The sequence below is a fragment of the Podarcis tiliguerta genome (genome assembly GCF_965153285.1).
Source record: "Podarcis tiliguerta genome assembly, chromosome: 2".
NCBI lineage: Eukaryota > Metazoa > Chordata > Lepidosauria > Squamata > Lacertidae > Podarcis > Podarcis tiliguerta.
The window spans coordinates 71,622,974-71,639,884 of NC_139535.1; the positions used below are offsets into that span (position 1 = coordinate 71,622,974).

General features: G+C 45.0%; 1 protein-coding gene across 2 annotated transcripts in view; it reads right to left on the reverse strand.

The window, feature by feature from the left end:
- The window catches only part of NSG2 (neuronal vesicle trafficking associated 2), a 52,152-nt gene extending 35,994 nt beyond the window's left edge, over positions 1-16,158 (reverse strand). Inside the window, exons 1-2 of one of the 2 annotated variants that reach the window (XM_083431017.1) lie at positions 15,911-16,158; positions 14,991-15,141 (exon numbers count right to left, since the gene is read on the reverse strand). In XM_083431017.1, coding sequence (XP_083287143.1) covers positions 14,991-15,119 — 129 coding nt within the window. In that variant the 5' untranslated portion in view covers positions 15,120-15,141; positions 15,911-16,158. Of the gene's footprint in view, positions 1-14,990; positions 15,142-15,370; positions 15,690-15,910 lie in introns of those variants that run through there. The other variant, XM_083431018.1, reaches the window with a different exon arrangement.
- Positions 16,159-16,911: the final 753 nt, after the last annotated feature.

The following is a 16,911-nucleotide window of genomic DNA, read 5'->3' on the forward strand; positions in this document are numbered from 1 at the left end:
ATAAAACACACTGTTCCTGCCAAGGAGATTGATTGCTTCCAGGTTCAGGATTGGCCTGTGCACTCTTCCAAGGCTCACGGTCAGGGCATTCCCCGAGCAGGAACGAGAAAAGCAAACTAAGGGTTTTCATACATTTTGTTGGTGAATTCTGACTCATCTAACTCTATATTCAAAGCTCATGGTGCTTTCGCAAAGGGCTGCATGTTTCTGTTGTTCTCCAGCTGCAATCTCTGTGGCAAGGACAGTCATTGTGGCCAAACTGGACTCTAGGTTTTAATGTGCCCAGCTTGGGGGTAGTGAGGGAGAGGTCACCTGAATTTCACCTTCAGAATCCCACAGAAGGATGTCAAGAGACAGCCTACATAACTTTTCCCTCAAGGTTGCAATCCTACACACAAACTTTCCCGAAGAAAAGCTCTGCTGAGCACAGGGGGAATTACTTCTGAGAAAGCATGTATAGGATTGCACCCGTCTTTTAGATACATAGTTAAGTTTTGCCCCGAAGCTTGCATTTATTATTTATTCATTTGTGGCATTTATATAAGCCATCCAATGACATTGTTCTCTGGGCAGCTCAGAAGCATAAAATAGTAAAATGCTGTATTAAAATGCAATGTCCTTTCTCTTTGCCTCTGTCTCCACCCCCATCTCGCCCTCATCTTTACTCTCCTCCTGCTTGCTGGCTCCTTCCTCTCTGCTTTCAAACATGCTTCTGTCTTCCTCCATCTGGAATAAAGAAACAACAGACTCTCTCTGCTGCTGCCATACTGTCCCCATCTTTACCACTTTGGGCTGAAAAGAAGTACACAAACAAACCAACATCATCTTTCGTTTCACCTTTAAATCCTTCGTACATCCTATCCACAACCATGGCCATCATATATTATCTTCCAACGTGCACCTTGACCCTCTTCTGTCTAGTTTTTGCCATTCTCACTTGCTTGTTGTTTCCAGTGACTTTCCTCTAGCCAAACTGAGTGGCTTCTCTTTATGTTCTCAAATGTCTCAGTCTTCCTCTAGTGTGACATCTGAAGGTGAAACTCCTGCATCTCCTATCTGATGTGAGTGCATGGGAGATGCATGAGGTCCAACGTGACATACTGCACCAGAAGCTCAAGCAGCAGGAAATTTGGATCCCTGATTCTGAGTAACATTTGGAAGTTCTGAGAATATTTCACATGGTATGCAAAGAAATTTCTAGAGATTTCTTTTTAGATATTCCATCAATGTCAACAGTTGAAGAAGGTCAAAACAGGACTTATGGTTTTCCTCAACCAATCCCCCCCTTCTCAATGAATAAGGTAGTCATCTATCTACCACTTGAGTCAAACAACCTGAGATTCATCAATGAATGACCTCCCACTTTCCTTCTCCCATGTCCATTCAGTCACCAAATTTGTAGTTTCACGCATCTCCAATAGCTACACTTCTCTTTTACTGTTGGCCAATAAAGCCTGTGTCCAAGCTGTGGTTGTATCTTCCTAAGTGTCCTTCCCACCTGCCAAATATGTCTACTCGTTTGGTTCAGAAAGTCACTATTAGGCTTTTTTCTCTCCAGTTACTATGACCATGTCATCCAGCTCCTTAAGTCTTTTCACTATCTTTTTGTAACACTTGACATGAAAGTTTGAGTCCTATAGCATTCCCCTTCTCAAGCCCTTGCTATGGGCTGAACTACACATTCAAGAGTGTCACACAGTACTGCCCCTCCGGAGTCTACATCACTTCACACAGAGTGTTTGAAATGTTTTCCTACATCAAGCTGTTCTTGCCTGTAGAAAGACTTGACCCTTGGCATGTGAGCTTTGCACAGGCAGTATGTTTTTGTAAGAAGAGAGCATTCAAATTTATAGTAGTAGACTATCTGCAGTCTGAATCAGCATTGTGGGTCAGCTCTGCATCCCTTTTCCCACTTCTTTTTACAGCCCTTCTCTCAGGCCAGCCCTATCATTAGACAGAGTGAGACAGGCATCTCAAACAACCAATCTGGGGTGTCATGAAAGAGCAGCAAATAATGTTGTTGCTATTTTATTTTTATTGTCCGGAAGTATGAGTGGTACTTGTTGGATGCCAGAATATCTTGGCTGACATTGGGTACTAGGTATCTAAATTAGAGGGAGTGGGGGTTTTTCCACTTCAGACAACAAAATATATTGGGGTGGCCCTGCCTTTCTAAGTCACCCCTCTGCTCTCAATGTCATTTCTCTGATCCCCTGAGTCTCCATGTCATCTGCCAGGCTGCACTTCCTCTGCCTAGAACAGCTTCTTCTTCTGTCTCCATCAGGCTTGATCTCTTTTGCTCACTCTCCTTTTTCTCCTCCATGTTACTTCTCTAGAAACCCACTACTCTAACAACAAATCCCTGCCTGGATTATCCTAGCCTCATCTTGCCTGCCTTCTCTTTGCCATGTGATGTTCCCTGACCTTGATCTCGCCTTCAGTCTTCTCCATCCAATGCAGATGTGCTTACTAGGCAGAGACAGGGGACATTTCCATGTTATGAAGAGCCCATCAATGCTTGGTGCTATGCTGACGTCTAGAATACCTAGATGACACTACTTTATAAAGCTCTGCTTTCATCCCTTCCATTTCTCATACGGAAGTAATTCACTTACCCACCCCCCAAAATAAAATAATTCAAAGCCCTTTTATTAATGCATTTCCTCGGCGGCAGGAAGCAACGGGAGTTTCTTATCCCTCTGATAATGCATGATGTCTGGAAAAACCGAGTGTATGCTGAACTCTTCACAACGCCCAGTCCCACATGGAAGTCATGAAGGGGTGGTTACCCAAAAAAAAAAAGCCTTATGATGGGAGAAAAGTGAGTCCATGAATCAATCCTCCATCTGAGCCAAAGTCAGATTTATTGAGGCACACAGCACAAACATCCCCTGACCAACATGCCCTCATGGATTCATGTACATACTCAGCTTACATAGGAAGCAGCGTCCCAGTGACTCGGTCTGTTGGTCCACCCAGATCTGAACAGTTGACTGGCAGCAGCTCTCTGGAGTTTCAGAAAGGGCTTTTTCCCAGCCCTACCCAGAGATGCTGAGGATTGAACCAAGGACCTTCTGCCTGCAAGGCAAGTGCTCTACCACCGAGCTACAACTCTTCCCAAGAACGGATGTCATTATATGTAAATTTAAAAGGCAATCTATTTACTTGCACAGCTCATCTTTATGAACCACATACGTTTTTAAAAACCACAGAAAGTAAGCCCATCAGGACTGGTGATGGGAAGATGGACTGACGTTTTGAAGAACAGGTTGTGGACTCTCCTTCCTTGGAGGTTTTTAAGCAGAGGCTGGATGGCCCTCTGTCATGGATGCTTCAGTCGAGATTCCTGCATTGCAGGGGGCTGGGCTGGATGGCGCTCAGGGTCCCTTCCAACTCTACAATTCTATGATTTTATGAAGGCAAACTGGAAACTTTGGCTCCAAACAATATATAGAAATCAGCAAAAAAACAAATGCAAACACAGACTGTGAGAGAACAGGTGTGGGTGGGTAAGGGTGAATTAAGCTTTCCACCACAAACCAAAGGGATAACACAACAAAATAGCTTTTTGTGTTATTTTTTGAGGGGGAGGAGGATTCTATTGGACAAAAAACTGAACTGTTGCTGCCAGTAAGAAAAATACTGTTATCAGAACACATTATCAGAAATGCATCCCCTCCGAGGTAGGGGAAGTAATACCATTTCATGATGTTATATGTTTGCTATCTCTTAAGTCAAGCATCGACAATCTGCGAACACTGAAAACCTCATAGAATAAACAACTTTGACCTAACCATGAGGTAAAAGGGTATTTTGATACATGACTGAATATGTACCTGAATATGTACTGGGGGACTATAGTTTCAAAATGCACATCCCATTGAAAGCTATGGCATGTGGGGAGTAAGCATGCATGCCCAATGCACAATCAGATGCACAGCTTGTTCACACCCACAGATCATAATGCAAGATGTGGCAGTCAGTCAGATGCTTGCTCCACACATGGATCTCCTTGGCAGGATGGAGGCATCATTTTGTCCTCTCTGTTGCCAGGGACAAGATGCAATGGGTTTAAACTGCAGGGAAGTGTCTTCCTAACTATAAGCATGATCCAGCAAAGTTTCAACAGGAGAAAGTTAAGCACACACTCATGTATCCGTTGCTCATGGCCCATGACTGCAGTGTGCAACTGAGCTACACACCAAGAAGTTCAGTTTAAAATGAAAGTAGTGGATTGACAGAGACTGAACTGCACACAAGACTACAACCGATATCAGCAATTGGCTAGTGCCTACAGAAGCTACAGTCTTCACTGCTGGAGGAGGCTTATTTCAGAAAAAGACGACTCATTATTTTCCAGACACTGCATCTTCAGGTCTAGCAGGGTTTGCCTCATTGCAGGGGATGGGGCAAGCCACGTGTCCCCGAATTATCGTGAATTGCAGAAGCCTCAGAATAATCCAACCCTTTGGGCCTGGGACACGAATTATATTACAGCAGCACTAGAAAGAGCCTGTGGACATATAGAAACTCCTTATAAGCAGCTTAGCATTGCAGCAAATAGAAGTGAGACCTAATATGTGACTTCAGATAGTGTGGTCTTCTTTGGACCCAATTCCATGCTGCTTTTTAAACTCTGTAAACTCTCTATTAAGTAGAATGCTATGTGTTTGCTGCATCTGGTTTTTGATGAAGAAGCAAAGAATCAGAGTTGGAAGGGACCCAAGGGTCATCTAGTCCAACCCTCTCCAAAGCAGAAGCGTCCATGACAGACGGCCATCCAACCTCTGCTTAAAAACCTCCAAGGAAGGAGACTCCACCACCTCCTGTGAGAGTCTATTCCACTGTCAAACAGCTCTTACGGTCAGAAGGTTCCGCTTGATGTTTAGTCAGAATCTCCTTTCTTGTAACTTGAAGTCATTGGTTTGGGTCCAACCCTCTGGAGCAGGAGAAAACAAGTTTGCTCTACCTTACATGAGATGGTCCTTAAGCTATTTGAAGATGGCTATCATATCTCCTCTCAGCCTCCTCTTTTACAGGCTAAACATACCCAACCTTAGGATGGGACACACCTAATGAGCCCCATCAGCAAAAGCCCTGCACCAGGACCTCCACCTGCACAATGGGGCTTCCCTACACTGCACCCCTCCTGCACCCCTGGAATTGGCGCTGAGGGGATTGGGAGAACCTCCAGCACAGCCGAAAGCTGAAATGCTTGCACGGGTAGAGGATCTCCTTAGTGGAATGCTGAATTATTCCCTTATGGTTTTACTGAAAGACATTTGTCCTTCAAGGGAAGGGAGACTAATACAAAAGCAGTCCTACCCACATCATTAGCCCCAAAATAGCTTCATGGCCCCTGCTTTGCACGCAGAAGAGCCCCAGCTCAGTCTCTGGCATCTGCAGGTAGGACTGGGAGATGTCATTGTCTGAAAGCCTGCTTGTCAGTATAGACAATACTGAGCTGCATGGACCAATAGTCTGATTCCGTACAAGGCAACTTCCTTAGGTAGGTCTGAGTGGCAGAACATAGGAGTTGTTTTCAAAATGGCTCTGTTACTATTCCTAGAGAGTCTCAGGCCTGATCTAAATGCACAAGAGGATGAAGTGGTGGAGTCCTGAGAGGATGGACCATATTCCTTTCAGACGGCTAGTGGAGTTGAAATCAAGGCTTTGACTCCCGCAAGGAGATACACACAGAAAGGAGGTGGCTATGCTAGACTCTTTCTCCCTGATATGCTATGTGCAGGGAGGAGGATGGGCGCATGTGTTTGATGTCAGGGAAGTATTACAAAATTGCACCCCCTTTGCAGCCAGAGGGACACAGGTGGCGCTGTGGGTTAAACCACAGAGCATAGGACTTGCCGATCAGAAGGTCGGCAGTTTGAATCCCCACAACAGGGTGAGCTCCCGTTCTTCAGTCCCTGCTCCTGCCAACCTAGCAGTTCGAAAGCACGTCAAAGTGCAAGTAGATAAATAGGTACAGCTCTGGTGGGAAGGTAAACGGTGTTTCCGTGTGCTGCTCTAGTTTGCCAGAAGCAGCTTAGTCATGCTGGCCACATGACCCAGAAGCTGTATGCCGGCTTCCTCGGCCAATAAAGTGAGATGAGTGCTGCAACTCCAGAGTCGTCCACGACTGGACCTAATGGTCAGGGGTCCCTTTACCTTTACCTTTTGCAGCCAGAAGTGGTACAGTCCACTCTGTCATCTCAGCATCCTACCAAGTCCTTCTGCTGCATATCTAAAGCTGGCCGCAGACAATCCCATCACCTCTAGTTTGAAGTTCTTGGTATGAAAAGGCATTGCCTCACGCAGTACTTCAATTTCCAAATCCACAGTCCATATCCTGAAACATGACTCCATGCTTTGTTTGCTGCGGGGAGGATCTCCATTTTTTAAAGAAAACGTTTTCTGTCTGCACAGCAATGTACAGACAGCACCGCAGAGTCAGGTGAAGCACCTATTGGTCCATCAATTCCCTAACACAGTGCCAGGGAACTGGATAGGACCAGTGGGCAGGTTCCTTGTCTCCCCCACCACACCATAGGGCCACCCACTTGTCATTCACCTGCCATCACTATAACATCAAGCGAGCCGTTTTTGCCTGCGCCCACAATCGGCTGTTAGAGTCTGACAGGAAGTGCTGACAGACATAAGAAAGAAGGGATAGAGGAACCACAGGAGGACACTCTGATAGGATTTTCTAACATGCAGAGATACTTTAAGCACAAGAATATCCACCCTTGCTAACTATTCCTCTTTCCTATGGATTTATTCAGACTTATTTCCGCCGCCACCCGCTCCAGTTTGCTATAGACTGCACCCTGGGCGAATGAGCTATACATGCTATGCATGCTATTAACCTGTGTGGGAGTATTTTTGTTGTATGTTATTAGCACTGGCCCTCTAACGCTTGTATTGTGAAAGAGGAAACTGCTGGTTTCTATTCACTTTTATCCCCCAGTATGTCAGTATTTCTCATTTTTATTATCTCCTCTTTAAACTGGATGGCTCTAGGTCAGGGATGAGGAAACTCTGTCCCTCCAGATGTTGTTGGACTCCAACTCCCATTAGCCTTAGCCAGCAGGACCAATGGTCAGAGATGATGGGAGTTGTAGTCCAGTATCTGTAGCACACCAGGGTCCCCCATTCCTACTTCATGTTAAAGATACCTTAGCAGTTTATAGCAGAAGCATCTTTTGATTATTTTAATGACATTTCCCCCCCCCCCAGTTGTTCCTAACAGCTTGTTCAGGTTTCTGGCGACTGCAACACATTGAGCTATCACATTCAGTAAGTTATTCAAGGTTTCTTTTTGAGGGGTAGCAACTCATGTATAAGCAGTCATCATTGATATGTAACTAGGATACCGGTTTTCTTTTTCTTTTTTTCACAAGTTACGTCACTGTGTACTTTTTAGCACGGGCATTATTGGCCATTTTGAGGCCTACTCTTCCATTAACTGCAGTCCTGAAGTACCCACACTCTCGGGAGCATGTGCTAGCAGTGGCGTAGCGTGGAGGGTGCAGGGGGGGCCGGCCGCACCAGGCGCAACATCTGGGGGTTAGGGTTAGGGGGAGCAAATCCACAGGTTAGGGGGCGCAAATTACTTGCCTTGCCCCGGGTGCTGACAACCCACGCTACGCCACTGTGTGCTAGGGTTGGGGCAGGGGATGGAAAGGAGCCCTCTCTAGTTGGAATGAATCCAACCTAATTAACATCTCACCTGGCCCTCAGAGAAAGCAATTTCTTGCTTTCAAGGGAACCGAGCACACATCTATTTCTCATAATAAGTATGCATGTGCCTCTGGCTGCTATTATGAATAGGTTTGCCAACTCAGTATATCGAGCTGAATGCCTCTGGGCACAAACAAAATATTTCCCCCATTGGGAACAATACATATATATATATAGTGGTACCTCGGGTTAAGTACTTAATTCGTTCCAGAGGTCCGTTCTTAACCTGAAACTGTTCTTAACCTGAAGCACCACTTTAGCTAATGGGGCCTCCTGCTGCTGCCGCACTGCCAGAGCACAATTTCTGTTCTCATCCTGAAGCAAAGTTCTTAACCCGAGGTACTATTTCTGGGTTAGAGGAGTCTGTAACCTGAAGCGTCTGTAACCTGAAGAGTATGTAACCCGAGGTACCACTGTATATATATATACACATATACATATATATGCATATACATATATATATATATATATATATATACACACACACACCACACACACACACACACACACACACACACACACACCAGGAGAGCAAAGTTCCTCTGACCATGAACAGAATGTTGCTCCATTGTGCATTGTGAAGGAACACCAGAAGGAATTCAGCAGAGCACTAAGGAGATTGTTCCATCAATGCAAGCATTTCATTTCCCAGATGGAATTATCTCTCCTCTCCTCCTCCCATGCACTCTTCTGAGGGTTCCCTTGATACACACACCCCAAAGCCAATTGGGGGGCGGGGGGCATGTGAGACAAAGAGAAGAGGCAAAAAAGCCCTCGTTCACTAGCAGAACATTTATGCTGGTGGATCTCATTAGATGAATCCAGCCCCAGGTTCTATTAAAAATGAAATGAAGTGCTGAATACCTCCAGGCATGTGCAGAGAGCCTTCCTAATCTGACAGAAAGCAATATGAAACCTAAAGTCTATATGGGGTGTAGTGCATTTGAACCTGCAGAGAACACCACCAGATTGGCACTATCCTTTTGAATAAAACATAATAATAATGCTCCTATATCTTAAACAAACAGGGGATATAAAAAGCAATACTTTGAAGTCAAAGTGCATATTCCTCGTATCCTAGGACATTCAAGAAGGAACTGGTGTCATGTGCTGCATGTTCCATCAGTCACAGAGCCACACTGAGTACACTGTGCACCTTCTCCTTCAGACCAACTCCAGTTGAATGGAAATATCTGAGCACACATGCTGCACACATGGGAGGCAAGTGAATGGGTGCCACCGCAACAGCAGGGGTGAAGATAAGGAGCTGGGGACACTCAGGGAATGGGGCCCAATGAGTAAGAGCACATTGCCTATCCATCAAAACCTGGAACTGAACACTGGTAGGTCTACGGAGCTTTTGAGGGCAGGCCCATTTGTTCTGTTCTCCAATCTGTCATGCATTTACCCATGCTCCACATGTGACCCACCAGTGTCAGAAAACTGCTTGCCTGTGTATGTTGCAAATCAGCTGGGAATTGGTCGTTTATCATCACAATATATTGGCATTTAATGCCACCAAAGCAAAGGACACGCAACCGGAACACAACATTCATGGAGCACTGCTCTCATTAATTCTCCATTAAAAACAAATCTGTGGTGGACTCAGTAGTTGGCAGCTTTCCCTATGATTTATTTCATTTCAATCCCAACTTTTCCTCCAATGAGTTTTGGGTGACATACATAGTTTCTCTCCCCCCCCCCCCCACTTTATCCTGCCAATGGCCACATGAGGCAGGTTAGGCTAAGAAATGACAGTCCTAATATCACCCAGGAAGTTTCATGATTGAGTTGGGATTTTAACGCTGGTCTTCCAGGTCCCAACACTTGAACCGCTAGACTGGTGTTTCCCAAACTTGGGTCTCCAGCTGTTTTTGGACTACAACTCCCAACATCTCTAACTAGCAAGCCTAGTAGTCAGGGATGATGGGAATTGTAGTCCAAAAACAGCTGGAGACCCATTTGCGAAAGCCTTCACTAGATTGATACTTAGTACTTCCCACAGGGTTGGCAAAGCTGCTTTCTGGTTGAATCAGCTACAGGAAACTCAGTCATGCAGACAAGCCAGTAGGCTCAAACTCATAACCCAGATGCTTATGGGTGGTGACTTCAACCCTGCTTTCTGCTGAGATCAGCTGGGTCTCTACCACCTGCCCTGCATCTGACAATCATATATGACACCAGGTGTGGGGCAAGTGGGCATGGTTTGCATTAATCAGCCTCACAATCTGAACTGGGGACTGTGTCAAGCCAAATTTGGCCCACAGACTGGAGGTTTCCCACACCTGCATTAACCCATAAATAAGCCTAGCAGAAAAATCCATAAACAAACCCACTAGATAACAGCCTCTAACAAACGGTATCAACTGGCTCTGGCTCTACAACAAAATCCTTGAAGTGGTTTAAATGCCTTTTGGATTGTCACAATTTCACTGGGAGAGCTAAAGAAGGATGCAGTAAAAATCCCCATTAAGACAAGATGAAAAATGGATTCATCAGCTAAAATCCACATTCAGAAATGCCATGGGGATAATGCTCAACCCAATTTATTGCACACATTTACAATAGACTAGTAGCCTGGGAGAACACTGGGTTTCTAAGAAAGAAAAGCTTACAAAGCACATCGTCAGGATAGATAGTGAGATTATGAAACCTCAACAAGTGCTTTAACAGCACATTCTAAGAGCACAAGTCTACTCAGAAGTAAACCCCATTGAGTTCAAAGGTGCTTACTCCCAGGAAAGCAGATATAGAACTGAAACCTTAAAGTACCATTTTAAGGAGGCTGTTTGGGAAAACTGAAAAGAGAAAACACTTATCACTGGGGAAACAAAAGCAAAAACCCTGCAACCCAAACAAACCACTGCCTTTCTCTCATTTACCAAACCCCCTTTTCTTTTCTCACATTCATGCACACATTTTCTCTTCTCTGCTCCTTCTGTGGCTGCCACATTTTTGTTCACATCTTCATGTGCAAATGCTCACAAAATGTCCACCGAAGGCTGCTGCTCAGTGACACACGTAGGAGAAAGAAGCGCTCAGCACACAGCTTAGAAAAGGGAGGCCTTGGTGAGAGAGGCCCCACCCCACCTTGGCTTGCACACAGAGCTCCTTCAAAAATACAAACATTTTGCATCAGCCACTACTATCCTTTGTGGAAATTAAGCAAACATACACATCTCTGCTTTGCTATTATTATTATTTAACATATTCTGTACTTGAAACCCAGGTTATCTAAAAAGTACAGAATGATGTGTCAGAACAAGAGGGGTGGATTTTGGAAAACAGATGAATTATGAGTTCTGCAGAACAGGAGCGTGGTTACAGGAACGGAGGCAAGAACATAAGACTATGATCAGGTCGAAGAATTAGCCCATCTGGTACTGCTGGGACTAGGAATGGCTCCTCAGGGTCTGGGGAGAAGGGTTTTCCCACCACTGGTCCTGAGAGATGGCACACACTGAACCTGGAACCTTCTGCATCCCAAGCAGATGTGCACTACCCCTGAGCAAAATTTCTTGTAAGAGTTTTCTGAGGGAAATATACCCCTAACCACATGCATACAATTTTGCCACACACAAATAGCATGGAGAATTTGGAAAGGCCATTGTAGTTCAGCTACAGGAAAACCCTCATGGGCATCAACAGGTTGCTGGAAGACATGCTGATTTTCTAGTTGGGGGAAATTTCCTTCCTTACTTAACCTCTTCTCAAACAAAGCCTCATTTAATTAATAGGAACTTCTTAAGGATCTGTCTCCTGGGCAAGTGATACCAATCCACACTCAATATAAAACAAACCAATGTGCTTCCAATCAGCTCCAGAGCTCCCATAGATAAGAGCTACACTTAGCTAAGTCTATCTCACCTACTAACATGTTTCCAACACTGACCAATTTCAGATCTATCAAAAGGAAAGGAAACAATTAGAATGTACAGTGGTGATTCCATCATCATTTTATTCCGTTACTATTCTTTGGCTATTCACCATTCAAGTGCCTATGATCAATTTAATCCATTTTAAGTAAGTTATAGTGTGGGCCAGAGCACCCCACAACCTACTTTGAAATACTCAGTATTTTTAAGAGCTGACCTCTTTCTTATAGCTCCTACATATGAAAGCTCTGTCAACTGGCTGTAAGAAATATTTACTTATTAACTACACATCCATGGAATGGTTGCATGAGAACAGCACATTTATTCTCAGAAGTCACATTGAGTGGGGAACCAGACAACAGATCCATACTGTTCAAATGATTTTTCAGTAGTATTCTTCTTCAGTACTTCAGTACAACAGTATTCTTTTTCAGTATAAAAAAATTCAGTGGCCTGGCTGCACATAATGGAAAGTTTTCTTGCATTTTCAAGAAGAAACACCTGCTAATTTGTTTAAAATAATAAAATGTGATACATCTAACACTTTGTTTTGCCTTGTGCTGTCACTAAAGGAGAGAAAGTTTTTTTTTCACTAAAAGCTTCTTAGTTGTTTGATATGAAAATTTAAAGTATAACAACAACGTAATGCTGGTTGTTATTAGCATCATCATCATGACTGTTCATTATTATTCAGTCCTCGGTCGAAAGCTCCACATGTGTTCAAAGATGCATGTGGAGCTTCAAGGTAATTTAAGCTCTCTTTCCATCCTAGTAGGTGGGCCAGCTTCAAGTGTGATTTTTTTTTGCTGTCTACCTTGCCAATCGAATAGAAGGTGAGCTGCCCTTACATGAGTTGATGCGTTCAGGACCGGAAGAAATTGTTGGAATGAGACAAAAGGGTTTGGGAAAGTAATGATAAAACAATTGCCTTTATCTGAGACATTAGTCGGGTTTCCAAAACAGCCCTCCACACTATTTAGCTTGCTGGTTCCTCAACAGATACTGAATCCTCACACCATAAGGATTTAGTTGCACTGTGGAGTGCATCTCCCTCGAACAGCATCCCCGCCCCAAACCTCCTGGTTCTGCATCACGAAACCACGAGATCCTTCTCACTCCTCCAAAAAGCATCACCACCACAACAGCAACAACCAGGATGTTATGCCTTACACGCCCTGGAGGCCAAATTAATCTGACCCACCCATGAGGCAGCAAATGTTAAATGAAGACTCTGATTCAGCTCTCGACTCACACTGTCATCAATCACACAGCTGAGCTGCAGCATTATGAAGGTGGTCAGTGTGAACCCAGCAGTTGCTTGTGCAACAACTTATTTTAGCCTAGCTCCCTAGACTCTACTTAAGCTGCTGCCGTCCATGCTGACCTTGCAGCTTTCCATCCCCCTGTGTATACCTGCTTAAGCGCTTGCCTGCCAGATCTTGGGGCTGCACAACCTACAAGAGGCTGCAGTTCTGAGATCTGGTTCATCCACTTGGTCCAAGAGCTTTTGCCTAAATAGAGCCAGGCCAGCAGCAGTTGCCTCCTCTTCCCATTTTGAGATATGGAGTGATGAGGGTGATGAAATGATTAGCTAATGCTACTCACTGGACCTTGAAGTCCCAGGCAAAACATGCTTTTTGGTGAACCAACCATTTAGGTTCATGCAAAACTGCAGCAAATTGATTTCATAGGCAAGGGTTTTATTCATATCATATATCTGAAGAGGACAGGGAGACAGTTCACTGCATGCCCCTGATGAAGCAGACAGGCTCTTGCCTACATGCTACAACTGATGTGTAAGTCACAAGGCTACTCCTGTGGAATTCAGAGGAACTGTTTTCATTTGGAAAAGGAAAGAATGGGGGGGAGGGGCAGATTTGCATTTCCACATTTTTATTTTATTTTTGTTGAAATGTTTAATCTACTTGGCAAAATGTGTGCCTTGATTTATACGATTTGGGAGGTAGAGGATGGAGAAAGAATTGCAGTCTTATTTTGCAGCGACAACAGGAAAGGAACAACTCCCAAAAACTAGCACTTAGGAAGTAACCCTCTTCCTTCTTTTTTGAAAAATATAAGAAAAGAAAAGAAAAGAAATATTCCATTCTAGACCCCAATGTCAGACCTGCTTCCAGAAGTTTAACACCACACTACGAACACTCATCTTGCAAACTGTGTGTTCTTTGCTTCTGAGAAATCAGTTTGGATTATACCTTCTTGCAACCAAAATTGTGGGTGCTCAGCTTGTCTTCATCTCTCCTTGCTTATACCAAACTCAGTCCTCCCTCAGTTACCATAATATAGTCCCAGTGGAGTTCCTCTATATTGTTATAATGATTCACTAGGCATATTACAGTCTTTTGCCACAAGTCTGATTTTACTGAAGTAATCGAGCCCAGTCGCTTGCACCTTTCCCCTTTTCTATTTGCCAACAGATATATTAGCATTACATCACCCATATCAACATGTTTTTCTGAACATTTATGACATGTGCAATTTGAGAATCAAATGTATTTACTCTGTCGTTACTGCATGAGGGCAACACCTTCTTTGTATTGTATATACTTCATTAAAATACAAAGACGCAGCACTGCAGTGGCTCTCTTTTTCCAATAAGGATTAATGCTACATAGATGCTCTGGGCACATAGCATTATGGTGAGATGTGTTGATGGCATTGCATTATCTCTCCAAATACAGTACAGTTGGGAGTTAACAATGTGTATGGAATACAAAACAGGCTATATAAAGATAACAGGTCGATGCAAAGCTAATCAATGATGCCCACTTTTCAGCATGCCAGTCGAAAGCTATGAGGTTTGATTATGAGTTTCACAAAAGCGATCACTTCCCAGAAGCCCATTTATGGGGGAGGGAGGAGATGAAGGCACTGAATGACCCCCTCTACATTATTTTACCTGCTCATCTATAGAAGGTTAGTGTAATATTGAATAACCAATATGGATTACAGATATTAACCACACTCCTGAGAATTGTAAAATAAAACACCCCAAATCATCACAATCTCAGAGCAGGCACAGAACGCCAGTGATTCATAAAATCATTTTAGCGGATCAGACGCAGCTTTATTTCTTCCCCCACTAAATTTGAGTGAAGAATCTGTTGAACAGACTCTGCCATTTTGCAGACTTCAGTCACGAACCATTTCCCAGGTTTAGGTGGTGTGTCTGCTGGGCTTTAAATCTCTCTCACACACACACAAACACACAGGAAACAGTCAATTCCTTTTTATAAGGTAGCATTTAATTGGAACCAGAGCTGTGCTTTAAAAAAAAAACCGCTTCCAAGGGACAACAGAACAAACTAGTGGGAAGACAGTGTTGCCTGCTCCTGTTTTGTTCTGTTCTGTTCCATTTACCTTTTCCGGAGCTGGGAACTGCAAATGATTTACTTCCAAGGGTGTTATCAATGGAACCGTCTGAAAGCCATCCTCATTGGACGGCTGCTGCTTGTTCTTGTCATTCAAATTGCTCCCAAGTTTCACCATCCTTAGACCTCACTTTCCAGACCTAAAAAACATATAGAGACGACTAGTGTTAAGAGGGAGGGAGGAAACTGGAAATTAAGGAAGAGAGATGTTGCTTTGCCTTGCTTCCATCAACCTTGCCTCTCACCCCTTCCTTTCCATTTGAATGTCTCTGCTAGATCGCTGGGGGAAGTTACTGGTGGGTGCGGGGGAAGCATCTCACATTTGGTAGCAATCTCTGGGCACCATTTAAAACAACAGAACATCATTACCAAGCATGCTTCTTGAGCCACCTTCCAAGAGAGCCCAGATCAAGCCTCCCCTTGCTTAGATCCAAACATAATAAGCAAAGCGATAAATCACGATCATGTCAGATGAGCGAACCCCGCCTTGCTGCTTTGTTAGAAATCCAAGGAAACCAGGAGACTTGCACAAGGAAAGGGTGGTTCTGGCCTGGGGCTTTTGTGTGTGTGTGTTGCGCTGTGCCTTGTTGTTTTAATCACGACTGCTGCATTAACCCCTTGGGGTGTGGTGTTTAATCAGAATCATTCTTTTAGCCACCCCCCTGTTCTGAGCCTGCCGTTCGAGGATGGACACGCTTGCGTCTGGGGCTGCGTTTTGAACAGGAAAGGAATCGGAAAGCCCTCGTTTTCTCCGGAGATAAATCTGCGCCAGGAGTGCTGGGCGGGAGAGACACAAGCGAACGGGCGCTTCACCAGCGGAAGGATCAAGCCAAACGCCCACGCAAGACCCCCAGCCCAGCCCAGCCCACCCACCTCGGAGCCCGCCAGTCTCCCGCGCTGGCTACTTACTGCAGGGCACACCGCGCTCTCAGAAGGAGGTTCCGTCCGGATTGCGCAAAAGGGCTGGCTCTGCTCTCCCCCCGCGCTCTCGCCTAGGTGGTGCTGAACGGACAGCGCTTCGCTCCTCAGCCCGGCTGCTTGCAAATGCTACTGAAGGCGAAGCTGGGACCGAGTGCGCAAGAGAAAGGAGCTCGAGCCTGCGGGAACGCAAACGCTCGCAAGCTGGGGCGGCGGCTTCTAGGCGGGATCTGGCGCCACCTGCCGCCCGCAGAGCGGAGCCGCAAGAGCTCGCCCAGAAAGCGAGGCATTTACCCACCGCGACGCCTACAGGCAGCTCGGAGAAACGCGCGGCTGGATTTCTGGCCCGGCATCGCATGCGCGTCTCCAACAAGTGGGCGTGCATCGTCGTCGGCCTGGTATGATGTCATTTGCAAACGGGCACGGCTCCGGCGTTAGACAGGGCGACGTGCAATATCTGTGGCTGTAGCAGGACGAGCCTTGTCGACAAAAAACCTTAGGCAGGAACAGAGCATTGTCCTTGGCGAATTAATGGAACAGGGAAGAGGGGGGGTAGTTTGTGATTTTGCTGATCATGAGCAATAGGCGAACTAGAGGCAAACCTCGAGATATAAAAAGTAAAAGCCACTGGGAACCAGTGGGTAAATCTGAAGAAATAGAACGTTTAGCCTTCGAAAGAGTATGCTGGCGGGAGGGGGACAAGGGGCTAGTTGCAACACAATGCACAATGTACGTGCTGATTCAAACCGGGTTTTCAGATTCCTGCATTGCAGGGGGTTGGACTTGATGACCCTTGGAGTCCCTTCCAATTCTATGAATTCTGGGGACTTGCTTCCAACTGAACGTGCTCAACCATCAGATGAGGAAGAAGATAAGGGCTTCTTTTCAGCCTCCCAGTGGAAAAGTCAGTAATATATCCAGTACCGCAGACATGAAGATGTCAAGGTCTATATCTGCTCTGACTTTAATTGCCCTAGCCAGCTGTTCATCTA